We start from the raw sequence: 18,027 nt of genomic DNA, 5'->3' as shown, positions 1-18,027 counted from the left end.
CCTGTTTTGTCTTATCGTTCCTTTCGCTGAGAAGCAACTCGATTTCTTCCACGCCACGAATTTGCAAAAGCATTGCAAAAGCAACTCAACCCAAGTCAACGTGACGACGTATTTCTGAAAGAAACGCACCCCCTTCCCCCTCCGAACTCCTTTGACGTCACTAACTGAACCCCCCCTCTAACCACACGACAACACCCAGACGTGCCAGCCCTACTCCCAACCGGCGCTCCCAGCACCTTTTCCTTTCCCCAGGGAGGAGAAGCGGGCGGCCGTTCCCCTTTCTTCCCCTTCCCTTTCCCCTTCCCCTTCCCCTTCCCGCCCTGGGAGCCGGCCCCAGGGACCCCAGGCTGGCGCTGTCCCTTCAGCACCGCGCCGCTGAGGGAAGCGGGGTGGGGGGGGCGGCAACCCCGGTTGCCGCGGCAACCATCGGCGGCCGTGCCGGGGAGACACACCCCCCCCCCCCCTTTTTCCCCTCACGGTGGGGCGGGCCCACGCGTGACGGCGAAGCCCCGCGCCGGGCGGGCCCGGGCGGCGGCGGCGGCGGCGGCGGGCGAGGCTGCCGCCGGCCATGCCAGTGCTGGCGCCCGATGCTGAGTCAGAAAGAGGTATCCCGAGATCCCCCTCTGAGGCGCGGCGCTCGGAGGAGGCCATGGAGGAGCTGGAGCACACCTGCCCTCAGCCTCGCCTGGTGAGTCGGGTCCGGCCCCACCTCGGACCGCCCGCCCGAGCCTTCCCCGGGCGCTGCGGGGCCGGTGAGGCCGGCGGGTCCCTTTGTGTGGCGCGGCGACTCCGCGGGGAGAGGGTAAAGCGAAGGCTGCTGCGGCGGTGCGGGACCCCTCCCGCCCGCCCTTCTCGGCTGGGGACTTCGGGGAGTACGCTGAGAGCCGGGCAGAATTGCTGCTCCCTTCCTTTAAAAAAAAAACAGAAAAAACAAACCCAAAACCCGCCGAATAAGGGCGCGTCGGGGCAATGATGTGGCAAGGTCCGCCGCCTTTGGTTAAGGGGCTGGCGTGGGAGAGCCGCCGTTTCGGCTCAGGGAGCGGGCGGCGTGTGACTCGGTAAAGCCGCACCGCGGTGAGAGAAGCCGCACGGCTTGGGGAGCGACCGCCCAGCACGGAACCGGGGCGGGGGGGGGCGAGGGCCGCTCCCGGCCTCTCCCCGAGCCGCGGCCCCGGCCCACAGGCGCGTCCCGCCGGGGCCGGCAGCCTCCTGCTCCTCGGTGGGCCCGGCAGGCCAGCCCCTCGGCCGGGAGCGGGAAAGGCGGCTTCTCTCAACTTCAGAGCCCAGGGAAGAGGTTCTAGTTCCATACGTGAGGAAGGGAGGCTTGGAAAGCTGCGGGGTTTTGGGGGGCTGGATGAGGGAGAGACGGGAGAGCGGCAGTAAAAATAAACTCCTCCGGTGGCCTTCGGTTAAAGGTGAGGGAAGGCTCCCTCAGGCAACTTTACGAGGCCCCTGTACCCCGAGAGTCAAGGTTCCGAGAGCTGCCCTTTTCTGATGGGCTCATTGAAAATAACTGGAATGCTTCCTTGCTGCTTATTTAAACCTTCTACTATTCCCATCAGGAACGACCACTCCTTTCCCCGCCATGGTGTGCACCATTGGCAAGGCGTTAGAAAAAAGAATAATAACAATACCTACACGCACACATACAGAAATGCAGAGACAGTATCAAGGTGTGAAAGTGCACGATGGATGCAACAGTTTAGTACTGGAAATTAGATCATTCAACACCAGAATTCAGTCACAGTCCTAATTGAAAACATATTTAAACATCCAGCTTCAGTAATTAAATTCAACACTATAGTTGAGACGTTCTGATATGACAAGAAATAGCAACAGTCGTTGGAGCTGACCTAAATTAATGTTTTCTGCTTGCTAGTGTTATAATTAGAATCAACTTAAAAGACGACTGTTAATTTGTTCGTGGAAGGCTTTTGGAGCTGTTTTAATGGGGAAAGTTAGCTCACGTGTTGTTACTGCAGTGTGTTCGTACAGGCTGTCTAAGATTTGTCTGTCAAAAGCTCAGATAGAACAACCCGTTTGAATATATTACTCCATGTAGTCTGACATTTTAAAAGATTTTAAAGAAAGAAGTGACAACATGATGCCAGTATTTACAGTATCATGCATTCCAGTATAATTTCTGTGGAAATTAAGGTGACAGCTAGAGTACACGAATAAAACAGGAATTCATTATGATGTTTTAGATCTTCCCGAGTACCAATAATGGACAATGGAGACATCTTGAATAAAGATTTATGGAAAGTGTGTCCTTATAAAGTGATATTTTGTCAGTCAGCAGATCTACGTTACCTTCAGGCAAAAAAAAAAAAAAAAAATTGCCTGGTGAAGTATAATGCAAAACACCGTACTTGTTAGGGCATAAGGAGCGATGCAAGCAAGCGTAGTTAAGTTATAGCTTAAGCGAGAAGAATTCAGAGCCGGTGTCCTGAAGAGTTAAAGTGAATCACCCCTTGACAGATGATCTAATAACATGGATATCAAGTTCCTATCAGATCTTTTTTAAGATCTTCAGTACTTTCTCTGATCCCACTCCTTTGAAGGCAGCGCGTACAGTGGTGGGCCAGTAGTAACCAAGTCACTTACTTCATTAACGTAAATGAAAGAGGGTGTCTCAGTTAACATTTTAGTATCATTTTATTATCCTGGACCTCAGGATGGTACCTCAGGATGGCTTTGGTACCTCAGAATGGCTTTGGTACCTCAGAATGATATAACTGGTGGCTGTAAAAGTAAAGTCTGTGATATTTACAGATGACTTTTTAATGCTGTTCATTGGTTATAACGCATCTCTAAAATTAATTGTCTTTTGGGCTTTCAAGTTCTTAATATAGGCTCATTTTTAGGAAGCAATTTTTGTTAAGAAATATAACTTCAGAATTGGCTCAAATTTTAGAAGATGAAAAGGGGGTTAGTTCTTTTCTGAAACAGTTGTTGTCCTTTTCACTAAAACAGGAATTACTTAATTAAAGCCTTAAAACTGCGAATATTTTTAATGGATGTCTGCCACCAGGTCCTCTGATTTTAGGCTATGGAGTCTGCTAGCTTAGCAGGAAGTGTCACAGTAGGACTAAAGAAAACCCCTGTATCCTTCAAAGAGCAGGAAAACAGGGGACATTGAAGGCAATTCTCAGGTAAGTTTCAATGTGTATTGAAACCTGATGTTTTCCAGTGCCTAGTACTGTTGTGATATAAATTGCCATTAATTTTTTCCCAAGACACTCTTTGGGTTTTCTTAACCAACTAGAGCATTAATGAGCATTCATGCTTCAGTCAATTCCCCTGGTCCATCTCTCACTTAATCTTTGCCTTCTTTACGTTCTCAAATTCCACGTGTCTGAATGCCAGGAAAATCTCTCCCTGAGTGATACGCGTACCTTAGTCTCAACGCACAATGGAGAAACAAACCGATTAGAGTCGCAGGCTTGTTCCGCAGCTGTGATTTTAGCAGTTTTGTAGTCAAGAAAAAAAATCCCACAAACAGCGTTTCTCCAACCCTGGTTTGTATCGTTTTGCATTTATCTGTTTCTTGTCTGGACCAAACTGCTGGGTTAGGCCACTTTCTCATCTACCACTGTCCCATCCATTTTTTTAAGTGAGCATTGCTTCTCCTGCTTAAACCCTAGGATACCCATGGTTTGGTCATGGGGGTATTCATTGTTTTAAATGGGATAAACATCGTTGCCAGTCACATCATGCTGCACATTCCAGGTATGGCAGTTGTCCCCAGATAACTTTCAACAAGCTGCAGAGCACTGCAGGGCTGTGGATCTCAGCCTGGGAATCCCAGTGTTAGGGTGTGCCTGCGTGCATCTGTGCTAAAAAGGGCCATAAGTGAGGCAAGCTCTTAGTTTAACTGGGTGGCAGAGATACCGTAGGATGAAATACCAAAGAGTAAGTACGAAGCCTTGTGAAATGATTTGCTTATTTTTTTATAGTCCATTTATGTCTCTTGAGTTTGACTTTGGTCCCACATGTGGGCAGCTCCTTGAAGGATTGGTGTGCACCTCGAGAATTACCAATCCTCACCCTGCAAGAAACAAACAGGCATTTCAACACACCTTGTTCAGGAAGACAATTCCAGATAGTGTCTTTCATAAAAGGAAACAATGGCAATTTATAAGGGCAGTGCTGCAGATAAAGCAAAACCGAATACACATCGAAGCTTACTTGATAACAAATTTCAAAACCTACTGCTTGGTCTCACCTTTCCCTTGAACACGCTGAGAGCTTCTTGTCCTCGTATGGAAAAGACATTGGATGACGTCTCTGTCATCCAACACAGGCCTCAGTGGGAACATCTGGGAGAGTACTCTTGGGACCTGGGTACCAATGTCTTATTTTCAAAACTGTCTGAAGTCCTTAGGGTTAGGTCAGCTAAGGGAATGCAGGGCAATGAAACGTAAGTTCCCATCGCAGTACCGACCTCATTGTGCTTTGAGTCTAATGTGAGTTTGAGCCCGAATCAGGAATACAGGCTCTTCTGCAACACAGAGGGAAAGTCAGGCACAACTTAAGGAACCTTAAGAAACCAGATGAGCAGAAAACCACCTGAATTAGCCAAGGTGAACTACAGGGGAGGAGAGGGAGTAGACAGGTAGGCAGTTGGTTTGGCCTGTGCTTGCGGGGATGTTGGTGGGTAGAGGGCCAGGCAGGAATTAAGCAGCAGTTTTCATGAATTTAAAGTGAATCTATCTTCAAGATGACGTAAAGAAGCAGATATGTCCTTTCGCTGTGTCTGCTCTGTCCTTGGCAATGCGATCCCAGGAATACCGGGCTGTTCCTGAGATAGTGGTTACGTGACATCCGTGCTACCGTCGGATGCCTGTTCTCAGGCAGCTTGAGCTGCAGCAAGATCCCATTTGCCTGTGCAGGAGATGGCATCGGGGCCTTGTGTAGAAGTACCCAACCAGTTTTTTTCTGCTTAGTGTCACCACTGCAAGGACAGACTAGCTGGAGACTTAGGGCCTATCCATATGGCAGATAAAACATGTTCTGCCAAGGCACTGTAAGCATCAGGGCCATTTGAGGTTCACCCTGGCAATCCCAGTGCCTGCTCCCAAGCCCGGATTTACTTCTTCTGCCACGTCTTGAGATTCAGAAGCTATGGACTTTTACAGTTCAATAGGAATTAGGTATCAAATATCTTGGGGCTGCTGAATCTACAATACTTTGCAGAATGAGACTCGGGTACAACTGAAGATCACAGCTCTCACATCACTTTAGGTATCAGCTGCTTTAGCTATTTTGCTTATTTCATCGATTTTTTAGAAGACATGAGTACATGAATTCATTTTTTCAAATTATTCAATTACATTTGGAAAACACTTTTTCTTTTTTATTTTATTGAAGGGTAGAGGAGAACGTTTTAGTACTTTCACTTGAGCTGTATAATGGTTTAAGGGGGCACTAGACTCCTTTAGACAATTTCGTTGTTGCTGCTGTTAAGCAATGAAACGTTAAGTGCAAAATTTGAAATAATTGCAAGAAAAGCATGCATGCCTTGGATTCCTATATTTTCATCCCTGGATGCCTTGCTCCCTTCATATTTGCAAACAGTGTTTTGAGAGGGTCTGATGCAACCTCTAGAATTATTTCAGATATTTTCTTTCCATGAGCTTCCATAGATCTTTATCTTTCCTGTATCGCTGAAAGGTATATGCAATTTTAATCAGGGGAGCTAATGATGAATTTAGGGGGTTTCATTGTGGTTAAAAAGTGTCCCATGCATCTGTTTCTCTCTCACGTGATGTTATGACTGTAGGGGGTCTGCCATCTGTTTACTTCAATGTGGAACTAAGCATAAATATATATGGAAATAGCCTTACATTTAAGGAACCCAAAATGACTTTATTTGACCAAATATCTTTTTGGTCCTTTACAAGTTTGGGTTTTGCTCTAGATTAATTTTTCATTTTCATAAATGTTGACTACTACATAAAAGCACAAACCCATAAAAACATGCCAAATGTGGTTTGCGCTTGGGGGCATGTAGCAATCTCTGCTGCACTTAAAAAAAACCAAACAAAAACTGCCTGTAGACACCAAAAATCTGCTGTGATTTCCCTTTACTACATCAAAGGACATGCAATTGGTATAGGTTCTGGAATGCCATAGTCTCTGCAAAAGCATGTTGCAATACGTGTTCATCAGACATACAGAACTACAAGTATTTTTGCGGGATTCACAAATGACACACAAAGACAGGGAGAAAACATTACATTCTATGTGTTGCATTCTTTGCTTGCGAATGCATATATGCAATGCTACTTTAGAAGCAGCTTTTATTAGGAGAATATTACTGATTCCTTAAACTGTGCTGCTGTTGTTACTATGAAGATTTGTATCATATCTTTAAAAAGGAGTAGAAAAGCATTGTAAATAGATTCTCTCTGCTTCCTCCTCAAAAACATAAACAACATTATAAGGTAACAAGTATAAAATGTAAAAAGAAACCAAACACACATACGTGGATGTGGAGCAGAAGAAATACAGAATTAGGAGCCAAACACTAACTACACAGGCAAGAAGTACGTGTAGTGTATAACCACACACCCAGGATCGTGCACAGACACTCAATGCAGCCAGAACTGTCTGTCCCAATATGTGCTTCTACCTTTGTTTCCACATAATCTGCTTTCCTTTCCTATATACACGCAGACAGAAGGCATAAGGTGAAAAGCTCTTGTGAAAGGCACTGGATGAATTGGGGATCTGGTAGAGAAGGCCAGTGCACTCCCTATGGGAAAACAGTTCTTCCCAGGGTGCTTCTGCCTGCCAGCTGTGGAACCGCAGAGAGTACGTGCCTCCTGTGCAGGAGGAAAAATGGGGTTTGTTGTTCTTTTTTTTTTCTTTTGCTTCAACGTAGCTCTACTTTGAGTAGCGGTTTATACAGAATGCTGTCCTACATCTGACATGAAATAATTGATAGACGTTAAGTATCTCTATGTAGAAGCACAAGGAGAGTTTGAATACTGGGCCAAATTCACCCAATAGTTTACCTATAACTCAGTTGATTTCAGTAGATTAACCCTTGCCTACGTTAAAGCTGAAGTTCGGTCCTTTTAGCCATAAATCAGTGTGTACAGTAACGTACAAGTAAAAAGAAACGGGTATTAGAAATCCAAAACATACAAACTGACCTTATCTCCAGTTTCTGGATTGATCAATAAAAGACAGAGTGGCATTAGAACAGTGGTTACACATTTTTGGTCTGTTGACCATGGCCAACCCTCAGCATTACTCATGGGCCAGCAAGCACCTGCCATTCAGCTTTGGATTGCAAATGCACCATGGCCAGTTTGGTTCTGCAGTCCCGTTGCAACATCCTCGTTTTGCGACGGTGTCTGCAGGCTGCCGCTTGGTAACCAGTGCCCTGTTGAAGGAGCCGCATACTTCTTTATCCTGAAATACCACATATCCCTTCTCAGTGCCAGCACATTTGACAGCTTGGCTATGTCTCCAGCCATGAGGACAGGAGGACAGCTAGGCTCACAGGCTGCACGGTTTGTTCTTTCAGTGGGTCCCACCTGGGACGCTTGTACACAGCGCACTCCTTCCAGCTGTGCCAGGGGAGCGGGCTCAGGCGGGTAAGCTGCCCAGGGTCGCATTTCTTTTCCAGGTGGTGTTCATGGAGATTGAGGTGCTTCATCGGCAGTTCTTTCGCTTGAGCTCTGCTTGACTTGGGGCCTGTCCTACGTCTAAGATGGATCTTATTTTCTAAATAATGTGTTCCAGTTCAGTCAAAAGTCATGGCTGTCACGCAGGAATCTTGTCACGAAATTCTTTGGCCTTTTGCAAATATTAGATTAGATTATGTAATAGTTGTTCTACTTTCAGAATCTACAAATCTGTATGTATATACATCATTGTGCTTCTTGAGAAGGCAGTGGAAGCTGCTTTTCTTCTATTATATCTTCAGTTTGTAATTGCATCTTGCACTTAATTGTTACTGACTTAATACTAATGACAAGCAAAGTATATTTGATTGAAGATAAAGCCCAGAAAAAGCAACTGAGAATAAGGCAATTTGGAATGCTTGCAAACAGATTATTATTTTTTTTAAGTTATTGTTCTTATTGGGTTAGTTTGCTCCATTTTTAGTTTACATCTACCTCCCCGAGTCAGCAGAACTGTGGAAGAACAGGCTAGATTTTCTTCTGGTACAGGCATTAATATTGGAACTGTTTGTGAAAAGTTTACCTGGAGGCACCCACCAGTAACGTTCAATTACAACTTAATTGCTCATAAATTTTCCTGTATGGGTCAAGGTTACTAAAAGCAATACATGAGACAACGTGCTTTTCATTTTTCACAATGTTCACTCCCTCAACCTCTGAGAGACGACCTTGGTAGTCCTTAACATGGTCTTTCCACTTGCAAAGGGTATTCATACTTTAGAAACTCAGCATGTATTTTTAGTTCCTTCTCAAGAGTTTTGATAGTGTTTTTCTCTTAAATGTTCCTTAAAACTGATGTCAGTGTTTCCTGCTCTGTAATTATTGTTTGCCAACATCAGGAGCAGGTTCCCAAAATAATCTTTCCTCATATGAGTAGATTTTACCCACATGATTTGTTCCAGTGAAATCAGTTATCTGTTTTAAATACTGCCTCTGAGATAAAAAGAGATTACAGCATCAGACCTCCCACAGAATTTGCCTGCCAGCTTAATTGTTTTATAAGCATGGGCCCAGCCTGCTCTACCAAGTTTTGCCTGTGTAGCTGTACTGGTTCAAGAGCTGAAATTTTCTTAGGCCTTTGTTGATGGCAAAATCTTAGATGACAATACAACTGTTCTCTCTACCAAAAGGACAACATTTTTGTCTCTGTCATGTGGTGAGGGAGGTAGTGTAGCGGTGCAAATCAAAACAAAAAACAGAAAAAAAAAAAAGAAGAGAGTAGCTCCTTCCATTAGCATGTGTTGCATGCAGTCACCCTGCAGGCAGAGTTATAATGGCAGATGCACTATGGCATAGATGGATCTACATTTGCCCATTTAAAAAAATACTTCTATCTTCCTTGCCGCTGTGTAAAAAAACCAACCCAACAACCAAACATACGGAAAACAAGCAAACAATAACACAGTTAATTACTTCCTATTACAGGCTGTAAACAAAAGAGAGGGCGTGGAGGTGCTCCTGCTTTTGACCTGTTATTTCAGTGGTACGACTGCTGTTCCTCTGCAAATCACTGACTACTTTCCTTTTAATCCATTGGAAACATAAGCTATGAATGTTTATCTGCTGACTAGCAGCTAAGTTAAATGGCTACAGTAGCCTAAGAGACTATGAAGAGAGATAGTAAAAAGGCAGCATCAAGATACACCTGAAAATAAGCTGCTTCTAGCTGTCAGGCAGGGTTTCTTCATAAAGTATCCCGGCCACAGAACCAGCTCAGGGCTGCCTACCACCCTGTACTCTCCTCTCTGGGCTACTGTCTCATTAAATATAGTTGGGGGCTGCAAAGACATTACTGGGTGCAAATGCAGCTGTGAGGCGTTTCCCAGCAAGCCTTCTTTACCTACCTTCCATCTCTTAATGTCCCAAAGTTTATTGAGCATCATTCAGTTATTCTGCAAATTTGTGAGAATGCAAGTAAGACACTGTTTAAACTTGTCATAGAATGAATGGCTTCTGATATGCAAGGGTTATTGGATATGATGTTTTCGCATACGTTCATTTTTAGGAAGTGAATTTAATTATAATTGAATGCAGTGTCCTCGTTCCCAGGAAATAGGACTTGCATTGCAAGAGCTTTTTAACATCTTCTGAAGTAAATATCACTAACAAGTCCTAATATTACAATGACTTCTCCATTTATGGCATGTAATAGGCTTTCTCTAGACACCATGTATTAATAACACAGTAACGACGTGGCATTTGGACTGCTTAAACGAAAGTAAGGTCTCCCTGCTGACACGAGGTGTAAGGTGCTTACGTCATCAAAGGTAACCGCAAAGCGTGAGCACCATGTAAATAATTTTCTATTCCTATCTGTTAAAGCTCTAGAAACTGGAAGAGTTATCAGTTCAAACACTGTGTAAACCACCTTGCGGTTAACAGAGAAGGGCAACAAAAATAATCGAAAGTTGTGGACCAGCTTCCATACAAGGAACAAATAAATGAGGTAAAGCTCTTCAGCCTGGAAAACGTGACTGAGGGGAGAAACAGAGAGAGGCAGGGAAGAGGTGACTACAGATAAATTTACTGAAGCTTCCAGTACAAGAATATCAAATAATACAAGGAGGAGGCAGGTGCTGAACAAACAAAATGAGGTAATTCATCACCAAACTCACACAGGCTATAGAGCACCCTGCTACAGGATGATGCAGATCTCAGAAGCTTACCTTGGTCCAAAATACAAGGCTAATTTGACTTGCTTGACTAATTGCAAAATGTAAATGCCTGAAAATAATGAAGGCACAGATGAAGAGAAAAATCTGTCAGAGAAAGACAGACGTACTTTTCCATAAGTCTTTGTCTAACCATCTGATTACTGGCAAAACTAGAGCAAACTTCTAAAAGTACTTTAACAGATTAACCAAAATGAAAAAGCTGCTATATAAATTACTTGCTGTCTTCTCCCAATTCTAGTTATTACTGACAAGAAACTGGAAAGAATACCAGTAATTATATACAAACTGAAAGAGGTTTGATAAATTATTTCTGGTTTTAAATAATTTCTTGAAATATTTTATCTTATGCTCTTATATGCAAACCAAATGGTCTCATCTTATAAGATGTTTTTGTTAAGCTCAGTGACATTTTTTCTAGGCCAAACGAAATAGTATTGGATACTCATTGGGAAGCTACTGCTGTATTTCCCTTGATCTGTCAGCACATGGTATTGATGCATTTCTCTATGTGGCTTTGATAGAATATTGCTGATTTTAATCTATTGTATTTAATGTATTTGCATACCCAGTGACTGAGAGGTCACAGAGTAATGGGAATATTGACAGGTCTGGTTCTTAGCCCTCGGCCGTAAAGTGAGCTTTAATGATGAGCATTTGCAAAAGCTGGACTGATGGGAAGCTAATAGAGGTTGTTCTCCATTGAGCAGAGACCGAAAGAAAAATCTTGGCATTGCAAAGGTGTTTACATGGATAAAAAGCACCACTGTGCTTGCTGGGGGGGGGGGAAGATATCTTCCTGCAAACCAGGCCTATTTTCTTCAAGTAATCTCCAAGGAAACAGCCTTTGCCAAGCTAGGATCTGATTACCAGTTGCAGGCCTCAGACCATAGCCATTATTGTTTTAACATTTCTGCCTTCCTCTTTATCCCAGCGGGAACCAGGCCATATGGGCTGCCGTGTAACTTGACCTTGCCTGGAGATAAAAAGACAGGTTAGCACACAGCAATCGCAAAGCCAGAAGCAAAAAGACGGTATTTAGAAAATAAAGGAAGGAGCTGGCACAGTATGATTATGTGTAATGTTCTACACTGTGCGGCGTGGGTGGCCCGATGAACAGTTCCCGTCTACGAAACCCAGGCAGAAACTTGCGACTTGGTCATAGTTTCTCCATTTTTAACTTTGTCTGTGCAAAGATGACATGATTTTCATCACTAAGATACTAATGATGATGATTTCCTGCAACATTTGAGATTATGAAAAAAGGAAGGAAAAAAAGAAATCTACATAAAATTTTAGTGCTTTCAGTAAACAAAATGAATAGTAAATCAGCAGAAAGAGCTGGATATGAATCTTTAAATCTTTGTTGCTGTTTTACTACTGTCCTCTGAGCTTCCCAGGCAACAAGCCAGTGAGCCCAGAGGTCAGCAGCAATTAGGCATGACATGTCTTAAAGTGTCTCAGGGATGCTAAAGAAAATAAATGCTCACTGATTAAGCATTCAGCATCTAAAAGCTAAAAAAAAGTGTAAAGGGGAAGAGAGATTCTGTTACGATCAACCATGGGTGCTCAAACTTGTATGACAACTGTACATCACACAAGCGGTCACTGTCAAAACCCAACCAAACCACAGCTGCAAGGCCACAAGGTCCCAGCTAAATCATGGCGGAGGCAAAGTAAGTGACAGATTTCCTTTGGCTTGTCTCCAACCACCACCTCATCTCACAGAAACGAAGCAAACCAAAACTCAGCTATGATTTCGTAAAGATTTCAAGCCAAGAGCAGTAGAAGTGCGTTTTTTCATATCAGACCATATGGCAGATAATAAATTTCTGCAGTTCTGATCACTGATAACTTCCTACATAGGCATGGGCAGAAAATACAATTTCTATAATCAAGTTTCCTGACAGATAATGCCACATCATTCTTCATGCATCCTCACTCTCTCTCTTATATCTTTAGGTTATAAGCTCTTCAGAGCAAGTGCCCTTGTGGTGCTCAGATTACAGTTAGAGCATTTTAGTGCTATTACAGTATGTGTCAGACCGGAGAAAGGAGCTGCAGCTCAGTTAGCTCTAGTTAGGTGGGACTTCTGGTTGCATTCTTGCCTTTATTTTGAATGGCTCCTCAAAATTATACAAGATTCTGATTAAAACCACAACAAAACAACCTGTAGTCCCAGTTACCTGTACTGATATCAGTGGAAGGAACTGGTGCTTGTGAAGAGGTGGCTCATTTGCAGCTTTCTGAATCCCAATTAGTTTTTCCAGCTATTACTTGCAGGTAGCAGAATACATTTTGCATCTTGGACCTTTGGCGTCGTTGAGACCAAACCAAGGATTAAGCTGCTTGGGCCATCAAACCCGACTTTGTTCTGCAAACAGAAAAATTACATACCTGCACCCACCTCAAAAATGCTTAAGCTTCTCAACAAAGAATTAGGTTGCATGATGTGTTTGGAAAGCTTTATTTTCCTCGTCATTTTACCTTGTGCGAATTGTGTGCGCTCAGGGCTGACCAAAAAGCAAAAATCCCCAGAGAACAAACCAGCATTAGGCCTGGTTACAGCATCCTGCCACAGTTAAATGGTTCTTTTTTAACTGCTTGATGGAAAGAATAAATTGACTTCCTTTGTGTTTTTTCCTCCTTCCAGACTCTGACGGCACCTGCTCCATTTGCAGACGAAACAAGCTGTCAGTGCCAAGCCCCCCATGAGAAGCTAACCATTGCACAAGCCCGCCTGGGAACACCAGGTATGTGTAGAGAGCTACATCAGCAGGACCACAGGTGCTCCCAAAGCACAGGCTCTCCCTTGCAAACATCTGTCAATGCTCACTTGTGCCTTCCACTTGGAACCAGAAGGGTCAGCCTGGTATCTGGTGCTATCGGGTAATGGGGAAGAAACCAGCAACTACAGGACCGTTATCTTCTGTTAGAGAAACAACAAGAGAAAACATTTCAAGTTAGAGTTTGATGTTTTCGTGGATGTCTGCATGTTGGTCGGAAGGAAGGCTTGCCAGCCTACTCCAGCCAGCCTGAAAATTGTGTTGTGTAGTGGCTACCTCCTGGATTCTCTTCCTGTACCGCCTCTGTATGCTGGAAAAACTCTTCTTTCACTGATGGTCTTGTCGATCACATCAGACTTTAAGCGGCCTTAAAGGCCATTTGCCCTTTGCAAACAAACTATGCCCAAATTCTTTATCTGGACATTTGTAATTGGGCTGGGGAAACGGGATGATTTCACATAAAGTCTGAAAGACATACTTCAGCTCCCCTAAATTCCAAGAGATTATTTTTAAAAAGCCTTTGTTTACTTATTTTACTAATTTAAAATAAGCTTTTGAAGTACGTACACTGTATAGGGGTAAGCCGCAGCTTTCCAGTCAGCTCTGCAAGGAACAATGTTCTCCCACGGAGCCTTGGATGTCCTGACAGCAGAGACATCTCTCTGTAGCCCTGAAGCACAGTCCATGGAGGTTGGAGCTCTGTTGTGCTCATCTCTGCTGTCCTTTTGCTCCGAGGTGGCACAGCTGTCAGGCATGTCATTTGGTAAAGCAAGTCCTTTTTCTATCCAGAGGCTGCTGCTGCAGATGTCGTACAGAAAGCAAGAGTTACAAGGGTGGTAGAAGGAGGATGGTGAGAAAAAGAAATGCTAGGCTCATTAGAGAGAAGAGAAGGGTTTGGGGGAAGTATGGAAAAAGGGAAATGAAAGGTTTATGTGGAAGAGGTAAGCAATACATTTTTACAGTGGTAAGCTATGGAAAAAAGAAAGTCACAGAAAAGAGGGGAGGAAAAGGGAGATGATGGGAAAAAAATAAGGAAAAAAAACAAAAAAATCCAGAAGGCAGAACTGACTAGTAATGCAGAGAGAAAAGAACAAGACATATGGTGGAACTCCGAATGAGGCAGGGAGATGACATTTTTGCTAAATTAGAATACGGGGATGATGGATGATAATAAATAGGCTAAGTCTGAGAGAAAACAGCAGAGAGTACAGAGAAGAACAAGTAACAAACAGGATAAAACACTGCAAGTTAACCCATGGTGCTTTTGAACATCAGAATTGGGGTAAATCGCCACAACCATCTGATCTGGGAACAAAAACCTGTCCAGTAGAATTAAGTACAACTTGTTTTGGGTCTGAAAAATCACTGTTGTGTTTCTTTCTCCACAGTTGACAGACCTGTCAGAGTGTATGCAGATGGGATATTTGACCTCTTCCACTCTGGCCATGCTAGAGCTCTTATGCAAGCCAAAACTCTATTCCCAAATAGCTACTTACTAGTAGGAGGTAAGATCAGTTATTTATTGCGCTGGATTTTTGCTTCGGTGCTTCAGTATCAGAGAGTTATTGCCGTGCTTGCACCCCCAGCTGTTTATACGCTATGACTTTCAATGCTACTTTCACTCTGGAGGCTTTCTATAGGCGATTTGCCTTGAATTACATCTTACAATTGCATCAATTAAAGTAAAAGTCACATTCTGCCCTTGGCAGCACAGGCACAATTCCCATTCTAGTTAAAGCAGGTGCCTGCATGACTCTGAGCTTAGAATAGCTCTATATGAATAATTTACCTTTTTGAGTTATTCGCTCAAAATTGTTCAAAGATGGAGATGAGTGAATGAGATCAACCGCTCATTTATTTCTGGCTCCTCGGTCCCTCTGCCAGCCAGGCACAGCCCACGGCCCCTGACTGCCAGGTTTGTACTGTGTGTGCAGACCCAGCCTTCAACATCAGCAGAGAAGCTAAATCCAGCCTGTTATCAATGAAGACCCAAATGTAGGTCATGATTTGAACGTAGTTTTCAGCTCACAAGCATCCCCGGGCAGGTTACTTTCTTATCATTTTTTTTGCTGTGAATATCTTCTGGTTTTTGCTGTGTGGCTGGCTAACAGCTGTTCAGCAGTTGGTACGTGGCGGAGGAGTCAACGGAGGGTGGATCTTTCCTGCCTAGCTGGATGTGCCAGCCCTGCTCTCGTGAGGCCTCATAAACATGCATTTCAGTTCCAGTTTCCCTGCCCCTTTGGGGCTGAGATATACCTCGCATAAACATTTCACAGCAACATTCAGCCGCTCAAATGTTTACAGCAGTGGTGATAAAGCAAATGCGAATGCAGCCTTTGGACACTTTATAAGATGCATTATTTTGCCTCTTTGTCCCAAATCAGTTGAAAGGGGGGAAAAAAAGACCCAACAAGGAGGAAAAGCAAAATCTCCTTATAAACACACTTTTTGGTTTTACTCTTATCAATTGTGGCAATTCCCATGGAGCTTCCTAGGAGGGAGAGGAGACATCCCTTTGTTACAAAGGAAACATTTAGGACTCTCTTGTCTTCCTGCTGAGCCAGATAGCTTGCAGAAGAAGCAAGTGGAGGTGCAAGAATGTGAGGTTTTAAAAAAAATGCAAGTTATGTAGGTTTCATTGTTGCTTTTAAAGGAGTGGGGCGTGTCCCAGATCGGGAAAGGAGCTCTGGGGCTCCTTTGAAATTCACGGCATAGCTTCACTTTGCCCTTATATTTGGAGTGAAGGACGAAGCAGCCAGCACTCATCAGCACCTTTTCCCAGCAAGGCACTGTGTCTTAGCATGTTTAAAAAATGGGCACCTTTCCACACCCACATACAATTTGTGCTGCAAAAGCACTGGTGTCATGTGTCTTTGTGGGCACCACAACCAACCCCTTTTATTTCTCATTGTGAAGACAATTATTTGGAGCTAAGATTTTTTTTTTTTTAAAATAGACATTTACACCTTCCCAAATCAGTCATTAAAACAGAATGATGGAATCAAAAGGAAATACAGAGATATTGTGTCTGTACTGTACATGAACAAACAGTAATCAAAAAATAAAATCAAACCTTTCTACAGAATTCAAGCAAAAATTACTGTTTTCCAATAATTTTAGTAGACCCTTTCTTCCAGGAGAGGGTAGCTTTAAGATGACATAAAGGCTGTAAAAAAAACGTAACTACAATCTCAGAAGGGATCTTTCTACTGAAAATGCTTTGATCTCCATTAAATTTCTTGTCAGCAGGCATCAAAAATGACATAATAGGATAGAGCACCATTTTGCTAGCTGAAATTCATATGTATATTATTATCTGGCTTTGAATTTTGCACGAACTCCAGGGCTATCTAAGACTTCCTACATTTTTCCTACTTTAAAGGTCCTTAACGACCATCACAGCAAGACCATCCATTTTAGATCTCAAAAAAAGACTGCATCTTTGCCAGCACCTTGCCTGATAGGTTGATGTTTTCAAATTAGAAAGCAGCAGCAGCTGTAGGCCTGCTCTCACACTTCCCTGCAGCACTAATAATGTTGCATTTATCATTTGTCAAGTACATTTACTATTTGTCCTGGTGTCACTGACAAGTGAGATCCAAAGGCACAGGTTTGACCTGTGCTGAGGGACAACCACTGTCAACCCAGCTGTAAATGGGTATCACATTATTCCATGTGGGATGTCAAATAACTATTGTAGCTATAATATTGGGCAGAGTTACAGTTGTGGGGACAGGTCACAGGGTTTTACACAATGTTATGTGGCTAGAAAGATAATGCCTAACTTTTATAGTCCTCTGGTAACATGGGTGTTGCTTCCCCTAATTTTAAAAGCAATGTGACAAAGTATTGGCACATCCAGAGTTAAAGATGCAGGATTTCTGGACTTTTAACTCTGCTCATTCCACTAGAGCATACGGCTTCTCCCAGTCCTTTCCACGGGGCTTCCTTCTGCAATTTCCCATTTCAACATGGCACAAGCCTTACTTCTCTTTGTATGAAATCTGCTGAACTCAAAGCTAAACTCAGAGACAGATTCCTATAAAATCTGCTGTGACTTGTTTTCCATCAGTGTTTAGTTAGTGAGAAACTGTTCTGCTGTGATTGAGAGCTTTGTTGGCAAATTCATCATTTAAAGCGTTGTTTACATAAGACCAAAAAGCAGGAACAGGAGGCCCAGAGAGGCTGAGGGATCTCCATCTTTGGAAATTCAGCTGGACATGGCCCTGAGCAACCTGCTGTAGTTGAGCCTGCTGTGAGGAGGGGGACTGGATTAGGTGATGTCCAGCGGTGCCTTCCTTCCCGCCTTGACCATTTTGTGATACATGAAGTTTGCGAGTGCTCTGTGATTGTCGACACTGCACTTTTTGATTGTTTATAAAGCATTGGCCATCGACCCCAAAATTTCACAGCCTGTGAAATCCACGCTTATTGTGGGATTGAGTTGCCTCAACATGTGCGTACCATACAAGCTGAGATGTCCTACAATATCTCACTTGGGCTCTGGCTGCAGCTTCAGAAAGGGAAGGATCTCTCAGAAGTCTATGGTTGTACTGGCCAACCCTCAGCAGAACTCTAAGATGCCCTGAAGCACCCCAAAATTAGCTAGTAACTAAGTGCTTAATGGAATTATCAGGAAATAATCAACTGCTGGTCATGCTAATGCTACTAATTGTGGAGCCATTTTGTTGATACTTCCATATTTTAGTTTGCAGTGATGATTTAACTCATAAATTCAAAGGCTTCACTGTGATGAATGAAACTGAGCGATATGAAGCCCTCAGACACTGTCGTTATGTGGATGAGGTCATCAGAGATGCACCCTGGACACTGACACCCGAGTTCCTTGAAAAACATAAGGTACATTTC

At 43.4% G+C, this 18,027-nt stretch overlaps 1 protein-coding gene across 4 annotated transcripts in view; it reads left to right on the top strand.

The window, feature by feature from the left end:
- The first annotated feature begins 365 nt into the window (after positions 1-365).
- Positions 366-18,027, top strand: part of PCYT1B (phosphate cytidylyltransferase 1B, choline) — a 33,865-nt gene continuing 16,203 nt past the window's right edge. The window contains exons 1-4 of one of the 4 annotated variants that reach the window (XM_052794762.1): positions 366-688; positions 13,026-13,125; positions 14,547-14,663; positions 17,867-18,018. In XM_052794762.1, coding sequence (XP_052650722.1) covers positions 569-688; positions 13,026-13,125; positions 14,547-14,663; positions 17,867-18,018 — 489 coding nt within the window. In that variant the 5' untranslated portion in view covers positions 366-568. The remainder of the gene's footprint in view (positions 689-13,025; positions 13,126-14,546; positions 14,664-17,866; positions 18,019-18,027) is intronic. The other 3 variants (XM_052794764.1, XM_052794760.1, XM_052794763.1) reach the window with 3 other exon arrangements.

This window comes from Harpia harpyja, chromosome 8 (genome assembly GCF_026419915.1).
Source record: "Harpia harpyja isolate bHarHar1 chromosome 8, bHarHar1 primary haplotype, whole genome shotgun sequence".
Lineage (NCBI taxonomy): Eukaryota > Metazoa > Chordata > Aves > Accipitriformes > Accipitridae > Harpia > Harpia harpyja.
This window is presented reverse-complemented; position numbering and strand designations above follow the sequence as displayed.